The sequence below is a fragment of the Tetranychus urticae genome, chromosome 1 (genome assembly GCF_039701765.1).
Source record: "Tetranychus urticae isolate SD_2017Ah chromosome 1, NJAU_TeUrti_SD_1.0, whole genome shotgun sequence".
Taxonomy (NCBI): Eukaryota; Metazoa; Arthropoda; class Arachnida; order Trombidiformes; family Tetranychidae; genus Tetranychus; species Tetranychus urticae.
In genome coordinates, this window is record NC_142958.1 from 328,785 (window position 1) to 347,048 (window position 18,264).

The following is an 18,264-nucleotide window of genomic DNA, read 5'->3' on the forward strand; positions in this document are numbered from 1 at the left end:
ATTTCAACCCTTGATTCAAAGCGGGTAATTACTGTATTTTTCGTGTGCTTTTTTGACCTTTTTATGGAATATCTCAGTAACCCTAGTAGGAATTTTAATAAAACTTCGTACTATCACCCTTCAGTGTTGCAGCTATCAAAAAATCATATTTATGGCCAGCAGTGACCTGAACAACATAATTTTCACGCGGAATTATTGATAACCCTAATAGATTTATGGCATTTAGATTGAAAAGGAAAGGGAAAAATGTATGAATTGATATGAATTAATGTATTTACGGATGACTTTCCTGCATCACTGCATCTTGATTAAACTTGACTTGATCTTTACAACAGGATGAAATTTAAGATCTGTTTAGCTCTTAATCACATTATTATTATCTAAAGCAGGTAAAATGAGAGCAAAAAACTTGAGCTGAGATTATTAAAAATCATCTCAGCAAACTCGATGCTTAATTGCCATTAGTTTATGATTGAGATATTATTTATCCATTAAACTGTTAATTAACAATTAACCAGATCTTAATCAATTGGCGATAATTATGTTGATGTAGATAGTTTTTTCTTGATTCACTTTTTCAGATCTCCGTCTTTTTGTCATCGCAATATTACTCTAGATTAACTCGTAAAGCTTCATTTAATTCATTAGGGTGACTTGATTGATTCTTGTAATGTAATTTCCATCCTTTTCTTCTACAACAATTGATTAAGCGTTTAGCAGGGAGGTTGATCAATTATTGCATCGAGAGCAAAATAATAATCATATATTGAGATGATGAGAAACAATTGATGTTATTGATCATCAGGAGAAATGAAAGAGAAGGCACAAGTTTTAAAGATTATCAGAGGCGAAGAAAAAATGCATTAACGGTTATCCTCATCTTTTCATACTCGTCTTTTTTGGCCTGTTTTTTTCTCATCATTTTAAGAGCAATCTCTTAACCATCATTTTCCTTTTTCCCTTTTTTATGTTCCTTTTGATTCAGCCAACCTCTTTAAACCCAATTTAGATTATGTGTTTAGCGTTTTTGTTTGGCTTTCTCCATTTTTTGTTGTTGTTTTTGTTTATTGTTTACTTCATTTCATCTTCATCAGTATCATCCTTTTATCACCATCCCACTGATCATGATCAGAGTATTTACATTGTATCCTGTATAAGCAACTTGATCCCACTTATTGACTTTTTTGGCTTGCAAACAGGGTTAACTTGGCTCTCGTTTTATTCCACTTTTCTGTGAAAGAGAAAAAAGTTTATCATTAAATAATAATAAATGTGATAAATCATGAAAGTCACTGCTATTAAAGTATACAAAATTAAAATAATTTACCAACCTGATTGTCTTAATTTTTGTTCATTAAATGTGCTCAAACCAATCTATCGATCGATCCAATAATTGATATCGAGTGAGTAAAGTGTAATTATTATGCACATGCAGAGATAAGGATAATTCATAAAGACGAGATTATTGTCATTTAAATCTTTACTATGTTTAAATATTGATTTAATCATTTATCGTAAACGGAAGTATATTTTAATAATTGTATCACTTTATATTGACTTTTGTTTTGTCACACACAAATACACAAAGAAAGAAGACAGTATTTGATTTACGGTCAATAAAAAAAGCTATTGGTTATTGCGTTTATCATTAACATTGTAAATAAAATAGAAGTGCAGAAAGAAGAAGAAAAAAATAGATGAAAATAAAAGGTTTGTTGGTTAAACAGAAATGAAATGTTTAAGCTAATCTAATGGGATGGACGGATGAGCTTTCCAATGTTGGTGTTGATGATGATTAAAAGAGATGGTGACAGTTAAAGATGAAGTTTGTTTGAAAAAGGATGAGCTTTAGTTTAAATGAAGACAATGATAAAAGGAAGATATCTTTGACCCAACAACACACAAAAAGATACAAAATTAGGGACAAAGTAAAATAAAAAATTGTGAACATAAGGGATTAAAAATGAAAATGGATGATAACACAAAAGGTAAGGAAAGAATAAATTACAAGTTGAATAATAATGATAATAGGAAAGGAAGTGTTAAAAATAAGGTGATCACAATGATAATGATTATGACGATGAAATTGTTGTTGCTAAATAATTGTCACACAAAATAATGTCAATAATCTGGAAGATGAAAAAGCTTAATCCCATTTTATAATAAACCCTGAAAAAAGGTAAATATGAGATGACTGGCTTGTATCATTAAGTATCTTTAAGGTCAATAGATAATTGTAAATAATATTAATGATGATGGCAAAGATACAAAATTTATAACACCAATTGAATAAAGTTGGATGTTTGTTTGATAAATAATATTAATAACAATAGCTAAGGAAATTGATGTTAATATTTATTGCTTTATCAATGGAAACTACGGATATTTGAATAGGAATCGGAATAGGAAACGAAAATGAATAGATAATTGATTTGATAATTTGTATCAGTATCGATATCGATCTATTTTTTATCGATGTATCAATTGGTATTTCTGGTCAACTGTAAGATTGTTTATAATAAAGCTTTGCATCTAGATTGGTCAATGCAGTCGGCTACCTGAAATGGTGTTTGGATTCCAATGAAAATTAAATTTTCAGGTAAATCATTCATGTTTGTTGATCTCTTTTTCGCTTTAAAATCTTTACCAATCTACTTTATTTTTCAACTAAATTTAATAATACAATAAGATCAGCTTGCTTTTTATTTGCCTAGTTGTTAGCTTTTTTGCTTCTTTCTTGACTCTAGTCAATACTATGGTCAATTTATACCCTTAGGGGTGTAAATGAGCCTCACCCATTGACCATGTTTTGATGATCATCTTGTTGTTGCAGGTGTCAGGCTCTTGGCCTTAGGTCAGTTGAGATCACAGTTTGTTGAATGGCTTTAAATTTAGTTCATAAAAAGATGAAGACAATTGGTTTCATATCGTTTACCATTTTATTTAGCTTTTATTTTTTTTTATTTTTGCAGTATTGTCTTGTTTTGTTTACTCACTTTACCTTGTGATCCCTTACCTGGTCAACTCTACTTTGTTCGTGCCCAACTAGGGTTAAACAATGACCACAGGAGAAATTTATTATGCATCTTCTGTATCGTCTTTGAAGTCTTTCCTTTTTCATCTCTCAAGCCTTTCCTTCAACCCTAAAGGAGGTTTCAATAAACTTACCTGGGCTAAATTGTTTTTCAGTTTATCGTCTTCTTATTATCTTACAGCTTTTGTTTAGCAACCAATGCAAATTAACAGACGACTAGGTTTACTTTAACCATTTTTACCGCAATAATTATTTCCACTTGACTAAATTAACTTCATCTTTTTTACCTCAACAGATGATATGGATTCAACCATTTTGATGGCCAAAGATTCTATGAGTTTCAGCTGTTGTCTTGCCAATTCATCTTGGTAAATGAGTTTAAAAGTGCAAGGATTTCAAAAGGTTAATCATTGGCACCTTCTTTTTGTAAATCATCTTTATCATTTATGGCTTGTATTAAACGCAATCATTATCAAACTTCATCATTGGTGATAAATAGTGAAAGAATGATAAATAATGATTGATTTAATAGAAATGATTCCAAGTGGAAAGCTGAAGGAACCAAACGAATCATTCATGGAAACTCATTTTTCTTTCAAGAAGAAAAAAATGGAAGGGCAAAAAATTCAATTCTTCAACATCTCTCTCTACAAATCTTGTGTATCAATATAATCTCGTAACAATTTTTGATCTAAAAACCAACATGGAAACCAGAGTAACTCGTTTGATATAATATAAATTACAAGCGTTCAGATTAAAAATGAAATATATATTTCGTTTGGTGGTACAGGTTATGTAATATAAAGATAAATAGCATCATCATCATAATTATCAAGAACAAGTTACGAGTTAAAGAAGCTAAAATTACACTCTAATGTCTTCTAATTGTAACCCACACACTGACAATCACCCATATGGAGAGCTGGATCGCATTTTGCTTTCATTATTAATTGACCTTTGATTGTCAAGATAATCATCTAAATAATTGCCGTTTATAACAAAATCTTAAACCAATAAGGTTTACAGTAAATTGAGAGTTTATTGTGAAAATGATTAAATGAATTACGTGTAAGGTTCCTGTTGTGATTTTGCCCGATTTACAAATTGTTACTAATAGTATTATTTTTACCATTTATTTTGCCCTCAATGTTGCTGCTACACGACGAAATGGTTGGAATAGGAGATTATTTCAAACTAAACTTTGCCCCATTTATTAACAATATCAAGCAACAAGTCTGATGACAAATTATTGTTAATTTATTGTAGCATATAAATCATTCAAGTTTATATGTGTGTGTGATACTTCAAACCAAATGAGCATCCACCATAATATCTGCCTATTCATCTTATTTACCTGAGTATTATCATATATACATGGATTTTCAAGGTTGATTCCATCGTCAGGCATCTAGTTGATTCTTCCATTAAGAATCCTTTTCAGAAGCACAATATTTCTTAATGAATTTTTCCTTCATTGTTGAATCAATCTGTTCACTCAAAATTTCACCAACCATTGCGGCAATTCCATTTGTACAATTTAAATACTTGGATGCTGCATCCTTATCAGCATCAACAGGGTTTATGGACGGCTTTTCTTGATTAACAGTGTCTAGAAAATATGAATGAGAATAGACCATTAGGCTGAGGATTTACAATTTAATTAGCTGAACTCAATTTCCTAGTGGATGTTGAATGTTAGCCCATAGGAAGGTTTCTTAAGATTGTCAAAATTAACCTCAAACTTGTTCATCCCCTGTTCCAATATGCACTAAACAATCCACTAATTTCACATTCGACTCACGGAAATCAAATTTTTAACAACTCAACACTTCTAACCTGATAACTCTTTTTCCGGTTCGATGGATCCCATTCCTTTGGCTGTGGCTCCAGCTGAGTCAATTTGGTCTTGGCTTGTCTTCACTGCAGTGGCTACTGCGTTTTGACTAGACTCTTGAATTTGGCTACTTGAGCTCCCATCGAGTCCATTACTTCCTGGTAAACCATATGAATATCCTTCATGGTGGTTAAGAACTAGAAAAAAAGCGAATAAACAATTTAAAATCATTTTATAGTTAAATAACATTTTTCTTTTCCCTTTTCAAACTGATTTGACGCAGCAAAGCTGGTGATTTGCACAAAATACGACTGAAAATGTAATGATGTCTATTCTGGCAAAAATTCAATTGATATTCCGTCTAATTAAGCCGTAAAATTGAATTTTATTTAATCAGGATTTCAAAATTATGCTTAGTCTGGATCAACAAAATTAAATAATGCAGAAACCTAATTACGTTGCTGATTTTTCATGATTGATGAAATTATAACAATGTACACAGCTGTTAAAAGTCAACTAGAAAATATATTTTGATTGTTTAAAGCTTATAAACACAATGCCAATCGTATTTTTCAGCAAGGATGAATTCAAGTTTCATCCAGGTCTAGCTGAATTTGTTTCTCCGATTCTTGATTGACTAAAAAACACGAAAAAAACAAAACATTGCTTTTAGTCATGGATTGACATTCAATTTACGGTGACATCTAAAGTGGTACAGAGGCACGTTATCAGCAGTTGGTTTTCTTGAACAAAATGATTATAAAGTGTTGATGAAAAATGAACAAAGAATCTGAAATAACGATGATGAGTGGAAATGATTCACATTAATATGGTTTGTTTTTTCATCGTTTATCAAAAACAAGAGATGACGAAAAAAAACTGAAAGTTTACTGAAGATATAAAATAACATTACTAATAAAAGTAAAGTTAATAGAGTTGATATGAAATGTCCTTTTATGCTTTTAAAAAGATGAAATAAATGCTTTGATTCTTGATTTTTTTGTCCAATATCACTATTAAAGTTATACCAAAACATTGACAAATAATAGGCAATATTTCCATTCCTTTGTTTGTTTGGACGTTTCTACAAATGGAAAGTAAAAAACATGATATTTAGTTGAAATTGTTTCCTTTTGTTTATGTATATGGACAATGATAAAATAAGGAGTGGCAAGAGCCAGAAGAGAGGTAAAAGGAAGGAAAGATTACTTGAAATGATCAAATGATGGCTCAAAATGACCAAAGAGTCTTTTCAAGTAATCACTGAATTGAAGTCAACATGAATTTAGAGAAAGGCTCAGTTTTTTATTGTCGATCAAACAAAGGCTATCAAACAATTCTGTCTATCTTTTTCCCTTTATTTCTTGATTCTTTAATCTTACTCTTTAATACTTGGGTGTTGTTATAATATTTTCACATGCTGTAGTGAAGGGATAATGATGAAAGGCTGTATAGTTACCATGAAATCTAAATGATTACCATTTTCATCTTTAATCTGTAAGATATTGGGAAAATGTGATGAAATTCATGATTGACCTGCAATAGTAATCATTAGACTAGATGAAAATAAATCATTAATGGGCCATAAACACTAAGCTAAAATAGGTTTTTCATTGATCGCACCAATAATACTGATTATCAGTGATTTGTCTGATCCGTTGGGTAATATTGCAATGTGAATGGGTCAATATATGGCAGTAACATTGATATATCTTAATTTATTTAATCCTCTTTTGCGTTTTTAAATGCTCAAAATATCCTTCAATTTATTGGAAGAGTTTACAATCAAATGAAATGGCTTTTCATCTGAAACAAAAGAGAGAACAATTGACATCATAATCAAAGGTATAAGTCACTCATTTGACAGACAGTTTCTCAAATAGCCTGTTGAATTGCTTTTCAGTTGATCTTGACAAACTTGGTCTTGAATGAACCAAGAATAACCTACATTTAAACTGTAAAGATTAGATGAGACCATAATCAGGCGATTTGGACACAATTAAGTTTATTAAGGAGTTAAGTGGCTTGATGATCGATATATTATAGCATTAACATTGTTTACATTATTCACATTAAGGCTTTTATTTCCAATTGATTTCGATTTCAAAGGCTCAAGAATGTTTGTTTCATCCTTTAATTATCATATTATGGCATTTGGATATCGATGAAATCATTGAGCTTTTTTGACCATTTTTTCTATAGAGGGCCATTTAAAGATTTAATCACCTTTCCAAATGTTAATATCGGGTTTAACGCTTCTTTTTGTTAATACTGCAGTCATCATCATTACACAACTTCAAAATATAGCGATATTCATAAAGAGTATATTCAAGTGCTAAATTGAATATCAAGTTCAAGCGATGTTGATATGAAACTTGTGAAGCCTTCTGTATATCTATGAAACATGGAGAGATAAACCATCAAAAATAAGTATTGTTGGTCATTTTACAAGAGGTTTCTAATGATTTTATTCAATAAACATTCATTTATTATTTGTCAACCTTTTCATGTTTCATTGTACACTGTAATGGGTTCGATGTTGATGATAATGTCCAACTTTCCTTCTCGTAGCTCAACTTATTAGCAACACAAAAGTCGTATAAATCGTAGCTCAGTCAGCATATATTTTAGCCATAAAGAGTTTCCAGTCAAATTTCAATGCTCAACAATTGCAAAGGAAAAACAGAAAATGATTTCAGCTCTACGATAATATTCATCCGATCATTTTACCAATTCTGTTGGGATTCCAATGAGCTTCTCATCAAAATGCATCTTTCGTTCAGAATATTTTTACTTTTGTTCAATTTTTTACCAAAAAAGCCTAATTTTAATAACTTTCTCTTTTTTACAATTTTTTATCCATTCTAATGTTCAAGTTTCTCTGCTGGAAAATTATCATTATTTGGGTTTACACTTGCAACTGGATTTTGGTAAAGTAATAACTGACATTAAGAAAAGATTAGGATGGAAAGTTGAAAACAACAAGACTGAATGCTGAAATTAGTACAAATTGAATCTTTAAATGATGGAGTTTCTGGTTTAAAGAAAAGTGGAAGATCAATTCAAACACTGAACCACATTTCATTATCATTCAGTTTTCACCACTTTTTATAAATACGTGTTTCTTTTCATCTGCTGTTCACTATTTACTGTAAATAAATGTGTCTCCTTAGAGCCATTTTGGTTAGCAAAATGTCATTTTGTTGGATCACTTGACAATTTAACACAATGGACACCTCAACAACAGCTTTTCACACATAATAATGATACAAATAATAAAGGTAACAAAATTGGTAAGATTATCCTTATTATTCCTCTTTTTTGCTTAGCCTTTTCACGCTTACAATTCACTTTTTTTTGTTATTATCTTGTGACTCCAATTGATGATCTTAAATCTTTCTTTAACCAATCATTATTACCATCATTAATATTATTGTTATTGCCATTATCATTATTATTAATACATATTATTTGTGACCATTACAGATACCTGGAAAACGATGATTGAAGTAGCAAAACAGCAACAATATCAACTTAATGATTTATTATTATATTAAAATCTAACCACAAGAATAATGGTAAGGATAAGGAGGAGGAGGAGTTGTAAATAGGATGAAAAGCCTCCCAATCTATTCAATTGGTCCTCATTTTTTGATAATCCATTAAATCATATTTCGCAGTCTGCCTCGAGATTCAATGGCTATCGTAATCTACATTTTATCTCCATCACACTGCAATCTTTTTTCACTCAGCCTCAACCATCTTCATCATCATTATTATTATCATTATCATTATCAGCATCATTATTTTTCTTGTCTTTCTGTATGTAAGCATTCCATATTCCTTAGTCATTCCATCTCTATTATTAATAGTAGTTAATACCTTTTTATGGATACGTAATTCAATTTGTTTTTCAATCTAAAGCTAAATCTGTTCACTAGATAACTTAATTCTCTAGAGATAATCACGGCCATTTTCGTATCCAACATTACAACTGATTACATTTGATAAATATCTTGCGAAACGCGTTTGCTAATCCGTTTTTGCAATAAAACCTCTTTTGGTATGAAAAAATTGAGCAGCTTTTTATGTACGGTTAACAGGCCATGGACAGCGAGCATCCAGAAAATTGTTCTTATCGACAACACTTTGTGATTTATGATTTACTTATTTACATGAACACTTGGAGTAATTATTTACTGGAATATAAGAATAGACGAAAAGATGAGTGAAAATTATGATGTACGTATGGTAATGTTTTCCCGAAGACACCGTTGAACATTTGTTGAGAGTAGATTAGACCTCCGCATGGCATCTGAGAATATTTCTTTGTAAAGTACAATTTGTTCTCTTAAAACAACATTCGGATCTTTTTGTCCATCACAAATGGCTTGTAAATCTTTTTCAAGATTGGCCCGAAGATGAGGCCGCGAAAGTTCAAAACCCATGGCGACATAACCATCAACCAATCCAAGTCCTAATTGATCAGGTAAAAATTTTCTATCAGTAGTCATACTAACATAGGTTCGTGATTTAATCGTTTCAATGTGTTCAGCGTGCGTTGCATCTGTTCCAATACCGTGTTTTTCCATAAGGGCAATGAGGTCAGATTCTGTTAGTAACGAAGGAGGAGTTGTTTTACCTTCCCTCATGAAAATCTCATCAGGAACAAAAACTTCATTTAATCTTAGATCTGGTATTTCTTTTCCATACCATTTGACATAAGGATAAACGTCAAGATAATTTCTTTCCAAGATAATCAGACCACTGGCATGAAAACCTTCGCCATTGATGTCCAACTTAATTGATGTCTCAAAACCAACAGCATCTGCACTTACACAAGCTAAAAAATGTCTCACAATCAATTCATAGATTTTTGCTTCATCTGCAGTTAAATTGTCAGCGGACTTGATTGGATAAATAGGTGGATGGGCATTATCTGTTTTCCTTCCTTGTCTTGGATGAATGCCTTCTCGTAAAATTTGACTAGCAAATGATCCCCAAGCTTGATTTGCGACCTGTGCTTCAACTGCCGGTTGGAGATTCAAATTAGAGGGAAATATATTGGTTTCAGTTCTTGGATAACTGATGAATCCTTTATTGTACAATTTTTCGGCTATTGTCATAGTTTGCTTGGCAGTAATTCTTAACTTTGAAGAAGCCAGTTTTTCTAAACTCACTGTATCCATAGGTAATGGTCTCCAATGCGTCTTACGACGACCATCAACTGCAGTAACTTTAGCTCTAGGGTTGAGTAAGATTCGATGATAAAGGGAAAGACATGCATCACAATCAAATAATCTACCGCGATCCCATTTAAATTCGACTATCAAATTGTCTCTCTTGACTTTTACGTCCACGTACCAAAATGGATTCGAGACAAATTCTTTAATTTGTTTGTATCTTTCAACGACAAACCCAAGCGTCGGAAATTGACAGGATCCATAGCTTATTAATTTATCTTTAACTTGTTCACCGATCTTTTGAATTAACATAGTTTGAAACCGGGTAAATGCCGCACCGATTCTCAGATCAAGCTCTTGGCGTATACGAACTGCATCAGAAGCTCGTTGATCAGGAGCAACAAGGTTGTTTATAACACGAGTAATTGCTCCGAATGTAATTTCTGAAAATCTTGCTCTAAGGATTTTTAAGTTGGGTCTCTTAGCACGACAAACTTTAATGATCTCGAAAGCTATATTTTCTCCTTCTCTATCACAATCGGTCCATAGAATCAGCAATTTAGCATTTGAAACTTCTCTTTCCAAAGTTTGTTGAATTCTTGCACAATCTGGTGTAACTTTAGTCACAATAGGAGCATCGAAAAGAGATACAGGATCACATGACCACCATTTACGATATCTATCATCGAAATCATAGGACAGTAAATGACCAGAAACAGATGTCATTACCATTTTACATTGGCCTTCATTGGGTAGATTATAATCAAACTCGAAGATTTTATTGTATTTAGAAAAACCTTCTCTTTTGCTTGAATTACCTTTAGATAATGTTGCTGCGATGTTCTTAGCAGCATCATTTTTTTCAGCCACATTCAACACTCTTTTCATCGTATTTTCATTAGAATCACATCTAAAGCGCACAGATTTACATTGATAGGTGTATTTAATCACATTTTCAAAATTTTTAAAACAAGATCGTTGAAAAAATGAGAACATAAATAATCAAAACAAAACCCAAATAAAAAGCCGGGTAAATCTAGTAACTGTGGCAACCGATAGAAGCCAGTAGCTAACAGAGGGGCTGCTCAAAAATAAAAAATTGTTTTCAACGCTCTTTAAATTGTAAAATGTTGATTGCTTTGATAAGTTAATTAACTTCACAAACTTATTTTATTATTAAAGCAGCTTATAAATTATGAGTTACAACCTTTACTGTTGATTTATCGCTTAAAGCTTATAATGCGACTTTTGAACAAACTTTTTAATAACAAGTAAAGTAATGCCATCTAGTTTTATGCAAAAACAACAGTTTTTTTCGTAAACTTCGAGTCAGTCTGAGTTATGTTGACTGGTTTCATCCAGAAGACTCAGGTTCGAACTGAACATATCCCACATTGAGTTCTGGTATCTAAGACTCTTTAAATGGAAGGCCCTTGATGTCCTCAAGCGGAAATGTTAAGACATGGCGTGTGCGTAGCACAAGTACCTTTAAGCAAAAGTCACACCAAGAACTGAGTCAATAATTATAAATTTAATTTAATCAATTAATTTCTTAGATTTCTTTGTTTTTGTTTATTTAACTTATCAAGATTGAGTTTTTTAGTCTTCTTTCCTGACAGAATGCACCTAAGCCATGCAACTACTTCAATTATTTTTCACGGCAACTTTGTGAGTCAATTCTAAGTACAAATTCATAAATGTGTTAATTTGTAAAATCAAAATATTTTTTCAAATACTGAATAAATTTATAATAAATTTGTAAATATTTATCATGGTAAGAAATTAAATCGGCTCTAAAGCATGAATTATTTCAAGGTTTTCACAAAATCACAAAACTTCGAGCAATCTTTTTTGTTAGTTTTTCTTTTGTTTTTCATCTCTTCGTCTCTATTATATTTTGTTAAAAAATTATTACATGTCAGTTTATTTTTAAAACAGTTTGCTGTTCCGTGATTATAACATGAATCAAGGTTAATGATAGACAATTTCAGCCTCAAGTCGTATTAAGCCTTTATATATTTCTGTCATGTGGATAATTCAGTCAATTAAATTCTCGTTTTCCTCGATAAAACCTGTTTTCTCTCTCATTATTTGAAATCTCATAGACTTTGCTCAAACCTTCCTTACTTCGGAAGTAAGTTTATTGATTATTGCCACTTTCCAATCAGTATCTTGATTAACCATTTCAGCTCTTATGTTAAATTTATTCTTTGTATTTCTGTGCCATGCAAAAACGTTAACCCTCAGTAAGTATTAATTCTCATGACATTTATTTGTAAAATCAACAGATTAGTGGAATCAACTACTCTGACGGTTTTTTGCTTCGTTAATTTTTAAACACTTTCCGGCCTCATGGAAGGATTATTAACTAATTTCAATGGAAACAATAGTTGTTCAGAACCCATCTCATAGATATAACACGATATTATGGAAAAGCTTCCTTCCTTTCTTTGAAACCGCTTTTTCTGTGACTAAACGCGTTATAAATTCCGGTATAAGTTGATTTAAAAGCTCCATTTATGCCAATATAAGTGTATTCAATTTCACCATCATTCTTGGGTTAACTGATGAGATTATTCAACTGTTTTAATTACATTATAAACAATCGAGTCTCAGAAGAATCGAAAACTGTTGATTGTTTTCATGGTAATCCGTAGGGTTAAAGAAACCTGAGAGCTTGAAGGGAGAAAGTTGTGAGACAAGTTTGTATATCCTTTGCGGTTCAATTGTTCAACTCTGTTTATTTTGTTTCTTGCTCTCAATGTGATCAATTAATGTTGATTTTTTCTTTTCTCCATCTTTAAACATGTTAATTGTTCCATTATTGGATTGACACATTTCCCATCACATCAAGTTCATCCAATTTTGGACAAAACAAATCATCAAAATGTATCCAACTCAAAGGATTTATCAAGGTAAACTGTTAAAACTAAACATTAAACATGTGTTGAGGATTCACTGTTTTGTTTTCTATCTAATCCTCTTTTTATTTTTCCTTGTGTTTTTGGATTGGATTTTAGAAGGATTGGAATCAAATGATGACCTACAGCTTGGTATTTAAGTTGACTAACAATTTGTTTAATCATACCCAAGGTTGATTGGTGCATCATCCAATGTCAAAATCACCAACAGTCATGTTAACAGCTGCTCTACTAGTCCTCATCTTTCCAATAGCCTTATCTTTTTGGGTTATCACTTTGCTGGCCTCAGAGAGGAGTAATGGTAATTAATTAAACCAATTTAGTAAATCAGCTTAACAGTTAAACAACAGCTCAACTTGAATGCTATAATACCACAGATCAACGGAATAATCAAACAGTGATTATTTTAATGAGACAAACAAACTCAAGTGACCGCCATTTACTCAATTTACAATACCTAATGAGTTGCTTTACTTTGCCAGGAATCCTGTTGATTGTGTATTAATTTGAATTTTTTGTGTTTCAGCTGAATTGCCCTCTCCAATAAGATGGCTTTTTTCATTCTTGATACCTTTGTTGTCAGTCATGCATGGCTATCTGAGAAAACATCTCGACTGGACCGGAGTTATTATTGGTAAGAGCGTGTTTTTAAGATTCCAATGATTTCCTTTCTTATCAAATCACTAACATTTTTTTCTTTTCTTTCAGCCTTCATCATTAGCTTCATCTTAACATTGAGTAATTACTGTTTCATTGTGAGCTTGTTTACGTTTTTTTTCACCTCATTCAAAGTAACCCAGTACAAGAATCACTTGAAAAGGAAAATACTGCCAAATCAAGATGAAAGACGCAACTGGCTTCAAGTTATGTGTAATGCTGGAGTTGCCTCGCAATTTGCCATTATTTTCATGCTGGAACGAGGTATAGCCAATGAAAACCCAATCAATTTCAAGTTTGATTATTACTCATCCTGGTTTGCCATGGGAGTTTTAGGAAGTATCGCTTGTAATAATGGGGACACATGGGGATCTGAATTGAGTCTTGCTCTGACTCGCGGTAATCCAAGACTGATCACTAATTTTCGGAAAGTTCCAAGAGGAACCAATGGCGGTGTAACATTGGTCGGACTTATATTCTCAGGACTTGGTGGTCTGGTTATTGGATTGTCTTATTATTTAACTCTTATACTTTGTGCTAATCGTGATGTTCTAGCTATTAGTCCTCCTCAATGGCCAATAATTATGGTCGGGTGCCTAGCTGGTCTAGTAGGCTCCATTGTCGATTCAATTCTAGGAGCAACCCTGCAATTCTCTGGTTTTAATCGGGAAACTGGTAAAATGGTTGAAGCTCCTGGTGAAAACGTTGAATGGATCAGTGGTATCCGGTTTTTAGACAACCATTCAATCAATCTGTTCTCATCTCTTATAATGGCTCTTCTTACACCAAGGATCTCTCAATTATTCTGGTCATGATATTTGATACCAAATGTTTCCAGATTAAAATGAAACTCACTCAAAAAACTTTCAGCCAAATGAAACTAAGCGATTTTTGAGCTCGCTCTATTCGATCGTTTTTCTATTAAGTCGTAATCAACTGGTGGATCATCAATTCTGCCAACTCTACTAGTGTAACACAAAGAAACTCCTTATAACTATCATGATTCAGCAATCAACTCATGTTTTTCTTGTATTGCTTGGTGATTTCTGGTAGTCTCTCCGCAATGAAAATCAAACTTGAACTGCCTTAAAGACACACAATGAAATGTGAATATCTTGATGAATCTTGTTTTTCTTGTTCTGTTATTACTGCAAATATGTTTTATTTACAATCGGCTTTGTCAAATATCAACTGAGCTTAACTTAAAGATGAATCAAAACGCTGATCAACGCAAAAAGATTACAGCACCCAGTGGCAGGATAAGCCATTGAATTGTGCTTTGATACAGCAAATATATTTAAGTTTTCCTTCTCATATCACTTCTGTGATTTTTAGTATTTAATAATTTTGAAAAGTCAACTCTTTTTATGGATTGCATACAATAAATTTTAATTTTCTACCAAATGTTCAATTCATGTGATGCAAAATTACTTAACGTAACTATTAAAAAGCTTATTTTTATTAATCACAAATAAAAACAATTATTGTTTAAAGTTTTGTAAATTTTCAAGTTTAATCAAACCAACAAGTTGTTACAATGATTAAAGTATTTTGTATTTAGGTCTTACAAATATTGATGAATAAAAAGACCAATTAAAAAATGAAATGAAGTATTGTTTGGTGATCTTTTTGTGAATGATTGGACATTTGATTAGCATGAAAGCAGAAGAATGCGAACACCGTAATGCCGTAATTAAATCATTGTATCTGTTACTAATGAATTGTAAAAAATCATAAGCGTCGATTTCCAGAGTTTCAATCTTCGAGATAAACACTCGAGTGTTAATGATAGAATAACGCCAATTAATCTTGTTTTTGTTTCATTCGTCATCTTTTTGAAGGCTCATTACTTCTATTGAATCATCTCTTCGATCGATTGAAACAATATCCTGATGTGGGGCCACTTTAGTAATTGTATCTACTATTAAGGTTGAGAAAGAGTTAAGGGTCTTTAATTAGTATCAAATATTGATGTTAAATGGATTGAAGTTGGATCATTTTGAAAGTTCTTACCGCGTTTTTCATCCAGCTCTACATAATATTTGAAAACCAAGAGCAATCCATAAACCTTTAACGATATTTTGAGTAAAATAATGGATCAATTAATTTATCCAAATTAATAAAAGATTCAATTCGGTTTGGTTTGTGATAGTTTAAGGCTTACCAAAACTCCTTGGACTAAAATGGTGACTGCCAATTCAAAGACAGCCATTACACATGGAGCTCCATAATCACGGTTCTGTGTTTTATTTAATAAATGGATTTACAATTAGGTTAGCATCCAAGATTCACGTTAATTAATCTAATCACTTACCGGTAATGAAATCTGAACAAATAGCAAGGCAAATGCTAAAGTTATGTCAACAATGGCAATAATCATCCAAGGCAAAAGCAGCCATCTTATGTTCTGGGTTTTATCATGAAAAATATAAGTAACATTATTTAATAAGTCTACCTTTATTGCTTTTATTGCCTTTATTAATATTTACTCTGCTTGTATTATGACTTCTTACTCTTCTCCATAATTACATGTTCAATCACATTACAAGTGTCTCAAAGTGTCTAAATTATGAGCAAAATAGCGATCTAATTTTGTGGTTTATCGAATTCTCGTTGTATTATTTAATTTGACTTACTTTGATTAAAGCTAACACCATGAAACAGGAAACAGCTAAGAACACGATGCTTTCCAATGCTAGCATAAAAACTGGATCAGATGGGATTACCAAAAATATTGAGATCGATGAAGATAGATCGTCCATTTATGAATAAAAAAGCAGCGAAGTAAAATTAGATTCAAATTGATTATAAGTCTGAGTATAAATGCACCGAGATACATAATTAAGATTTTTGGTATCATGAAGGTACCAAATAAATGTTTAAACTAAATCACAATTAGAAGTAATAATCTAGATGCTAATGTTACTCACAAAGGAAAAATACAAATGGATGATGTTCGTCAAGAAGTCGATAAATGCTCCAAAAAAGATCGAAAATAGATGTTAGCTGTAAAAAATTATAATACGAAAAGTCATTATCCAAGTGTCCTCTTAATATGGACAGTGAAACTTACTATTGTATAAATGGCCACAAATAAACATCCGATCCATGGTCGCGAGCATTTAAGGTAACGATGGTTCAAAACAGATTGGAAAGTATTCATCTTTATAAATCTCACAATTGTCACAATTTAACGGTAAAAATCTAATGTTGTCACTGACAAATCAAATTGATACTAAATTTAGGTGACTTTTCCATTCCAATAAACAAATGAGGTTAACTTTTCGATGGTTTTCAAAGATATCCAGAATTATTAGCTATCGATAGCTAACTTGTTACATTGTCGAGTCTACAAAAGGCAGTGACTGATCAACCAAACAAAATCAACTCTTTTGCTTTCAATTTTGTTCCAGAGTTTAACCTGATAACCCACATATTTACCTGGTCCCTGGATTTTACCAATTAACTGACCAAAATATTAAAGGCACTCAACCAAATCACAATTAGATGGAAACTAAGAAATTATGTTCATTACCTCAACTTACCACATTTATTGTAACTAAATTTAATGTTCATCCCATCGAGTCCGTGATTCAGTTAAGCTTTGGTGACCCTTAATCTACTCTAGAGTTATTGATCAAAATTGGTTTATTTTACTTTGGTTTCCCTAACTACCAAATACCATTTTAATTTTGGGTCCAAATCAAGAAAATGGTTGAAAAGCAAACGAAATCTGAAGAGAGGAACATTCAATCAATGTTAATTGATGGACTTCAATTTCATTTCTTACATTCTTTTAATTTCTATGTCAGTTCGTTGTAAGGATATAATAATTCCTTGATTGATTTACTTGAAATCACTTTAAAGTTATAACCATTGTAATTGTTCGAATTTCATTCGCATTTCAGATTGATTTTGAGCTGTTTTCAGTCTAATTCGGAATAGACTCACTCATATACTTTTCACCGAATCGGATCTTAAACTTATGACTTGACCAGTGAATCTAAAAAATAGTCTTCGTATTACTAAACAAATGGATTTGGCTGATGCTTGATATTGATTATTATTAATTTCTTTCATCAGTTGGTAATAAAAGTTCTTGAATGAATTAGCTGCTACTGTTGGTCTGAAATAAGATAAGTTTTTATTTGATTTAAGAGGCAATTTAAATTAACCACACATTTCCTGGTTACACTTGAATTGTGTTAGTTTATTGTTCCCCAACATTTCTATTATAATTACATTTGTCATGTTTCATATGGTTATAATTCAGTAATCATCATCGTGTTCACTTTAATTATACAAATTTTAATTGTTCTTCAATTGTGAATGTGAATTAAACTGAGGAAAGCAAAAGGTTGAAAAATTGACACAAAATGTTGTATCAAAATGCGAATCAGGTCAAACCATCAACAAATAGAGTGACTAAATAAGCAAATAGATTTAGTTTAATATAGCGAATCGAAAGCTCATCATTATTTGAACTTGAATTCACCAAGAAAGAGAGGAAAGAAAAATATTGAAAATAATGGACAGAATAATGAATATAATAATTCACATCACGCAATCAAAATAAGAAGCAAATATAATGATAATGATATAAAGTAGTATTGCAATTTTATCATTTAAATTGTC

General features: G+C 31.6%; 4 protein-coding genes and 2 long non-coding RNA genes across 6 annotated transcripts; 2 read left to right on the forward strand and 4 right to left on the reverse strand.

The window, feature by feature from the left end:
- Nucleotides 1-251: 251 nt before the first annotated feature.
- Nucleotides 252-2,402, reverse strand: LOC149094308 (uncharacterized). The gene is made up of 2 exons (XR_016197915.1): nt 1,332-2,402; nt 252-1,231 (listed from the first exon to the last, which is right to left on the reverse strand). It is a non-coding gene; the product is annotated as an uncharacterized LOC149094308 (long non-coding RNA).
- Nucleotides 2,403-2,457: 55 nt separating this feature from the next.
- On the forward strand, nt 2,458-3,903 carry LOC112539695 (uncharacterized). Its single transcript, XR_003083698.2, has 2 exons — nt 2,458-2,599; nt 3,330-3,903. It is a non-coding gene; the product is annotated as an uncharacterized LOC112539695 (long non-coding RNA).
- A 370-nt stretch (nt 3,904-4,273) lies between these two features.
- LOC107370337 (uncharacterized) lies at nt 4,274-5,208 on the reverse strand. Its single transcript, XM_015938335.3, has 2 exons — nt 4,871-5,208; nt 4,274-4,643 (listed from the first exon to the last, which is right to left on the reverse strand). The coding sequence occupies exons 1-2, from the start codon at nt 5,115-5,117 to the stop codon at nt 4,459-4,461; spliced, it is 432 nt and encodes a 143-aa protein (XP_015793821.2). The 5' UTR covers nt 5,118-5,208; the 3' UTR covers nt 4,274-4,458.
- Nucleotides 5,209-8,934: 3,726 nt separating this feature from the next.
- Nucleotides 8,935-11,107, reverse strand: Top3alpha (topoisomerase 3-alpha). Its single transcript, XM_015938328.3, has one exon. The coding sequence runs from the start codon at nt 11,045-11,047 to the stop codon at nt 9,104-9,106; it is 1,944 nt and encodes a 647-aa protein (XP_015793814.2). The 5' UTR covers nt 11,048-11,107; the 3' UTR covers nt 8,935-9,103.
- Nucleotides 11,108-13,146: 2,039 nt separating this feature from the next.
- Nucleotides 13,147-15,235, forward strand: LOC107370323 (transmembrane protein 19). The gene is made up of 3 exons (XM_015938324.3): nt 13,147-13,273; nt 13,499-13,606; nt 13,681-15,235. The coding sequence occupies exons 1-3, from the start codon at nt 13,165-13,167 to the stop codon at nt 14,442-14,444; spliced, it is 981 nt and encodes a 326-aa protein (XP_015793810.2). The 5' UTR covers nt 13,147-13,164; the 3' UTR covers nt 14,445-15,235.
- Nucleotides 15,117-16,990, reverse strand: LOC107370324 (uncharacterized). The gene is made up of 7 exons (XM_015938325.3): nt 16,703-16,990; nt 16,560-16,635; nt 16,266-16,336; nt 15,944-16,036; nt 15,794-15,868; nt 15,643-15,697; nt 15,117-15,550 (listed from the first exon to the last, which is right to left on the reverse strand). The coding sequence occupies exons 1-7, from the start codon at nt 16,790-16,792 to the stop codon at nt 15,450-15,452; spliced, it is 561 nt and encodes a 186-aa protein (XP_015793811.1). The 5' UTR covers nt 16,793-16,990; the 3' UTR covers nt 15,117-15,449.
- Between the last annotated feature and the right edge of the window lie 1,274 nt (nt 16,991-18,264).

Coding starts and splice junctions, on each gene's coding strand:
- LOC107370337 (XM_015938335.3), bottom strand. CDS start 5,117: ATGTTATTTAACTATAAAATGATTTTAAATTGTTTATTCGCTTTTTTT. Junction 4,644..4,870: donor ACCGGAAAAAGAGTTATCAG/GTTAGAAGTGTT, acceptor CATATTTTCTAG/ACACTGTTAATCAAGAAAAG.
- Top3alpha (XM_015938328.3), bottom strand. CDS start 11,047: ATGTTCTCATTTTTTCAACGATCTTGTTTTAAAAATTTTGAAAATGTG.
- LOC107370323 (XM_015938324.3), top strand. CDS start 13,165: ATGTCAAAATCACCAACAGTCATGTTAACAGCTGCTCTACTAGTCCTC. Junction 13,274..13,498: donor GGCCTCAGAGAGGAGTAATG/GTAATTAATTAA, acceptor TTTGTGTTTCAG/CTGAATTGCCCTCTCCAATA. Junction 13,607..13,680: donor CTGGACCGGAGTTATTATTG/GTAAGAGCGTGT, acceptor CTTTTCTTTCAG/CCTTCATCATTAGCTTCATC.
- LOC107370324 (XM_015938325.3), bottom strand. CDS start 16,792: ATGAATACTTTCCAATCTGTTTTGAACCATCGTTACCTTAAATGCTCG. Junction 16,037..16,265: donor TGGTGTTAGCTTTAATCAAA/GTAAGTCAAATT, acceptor GATAAAACCCAG/AACATAAGATGGCTGCTTTT. Junction 15,698..15,793: donor TTTTAGTCCAAGGAGTTTTG/GTAAGCCTTAAA, acceptor ATATCGTTAAAG/GTTTATGGATTGCTCTTGGT.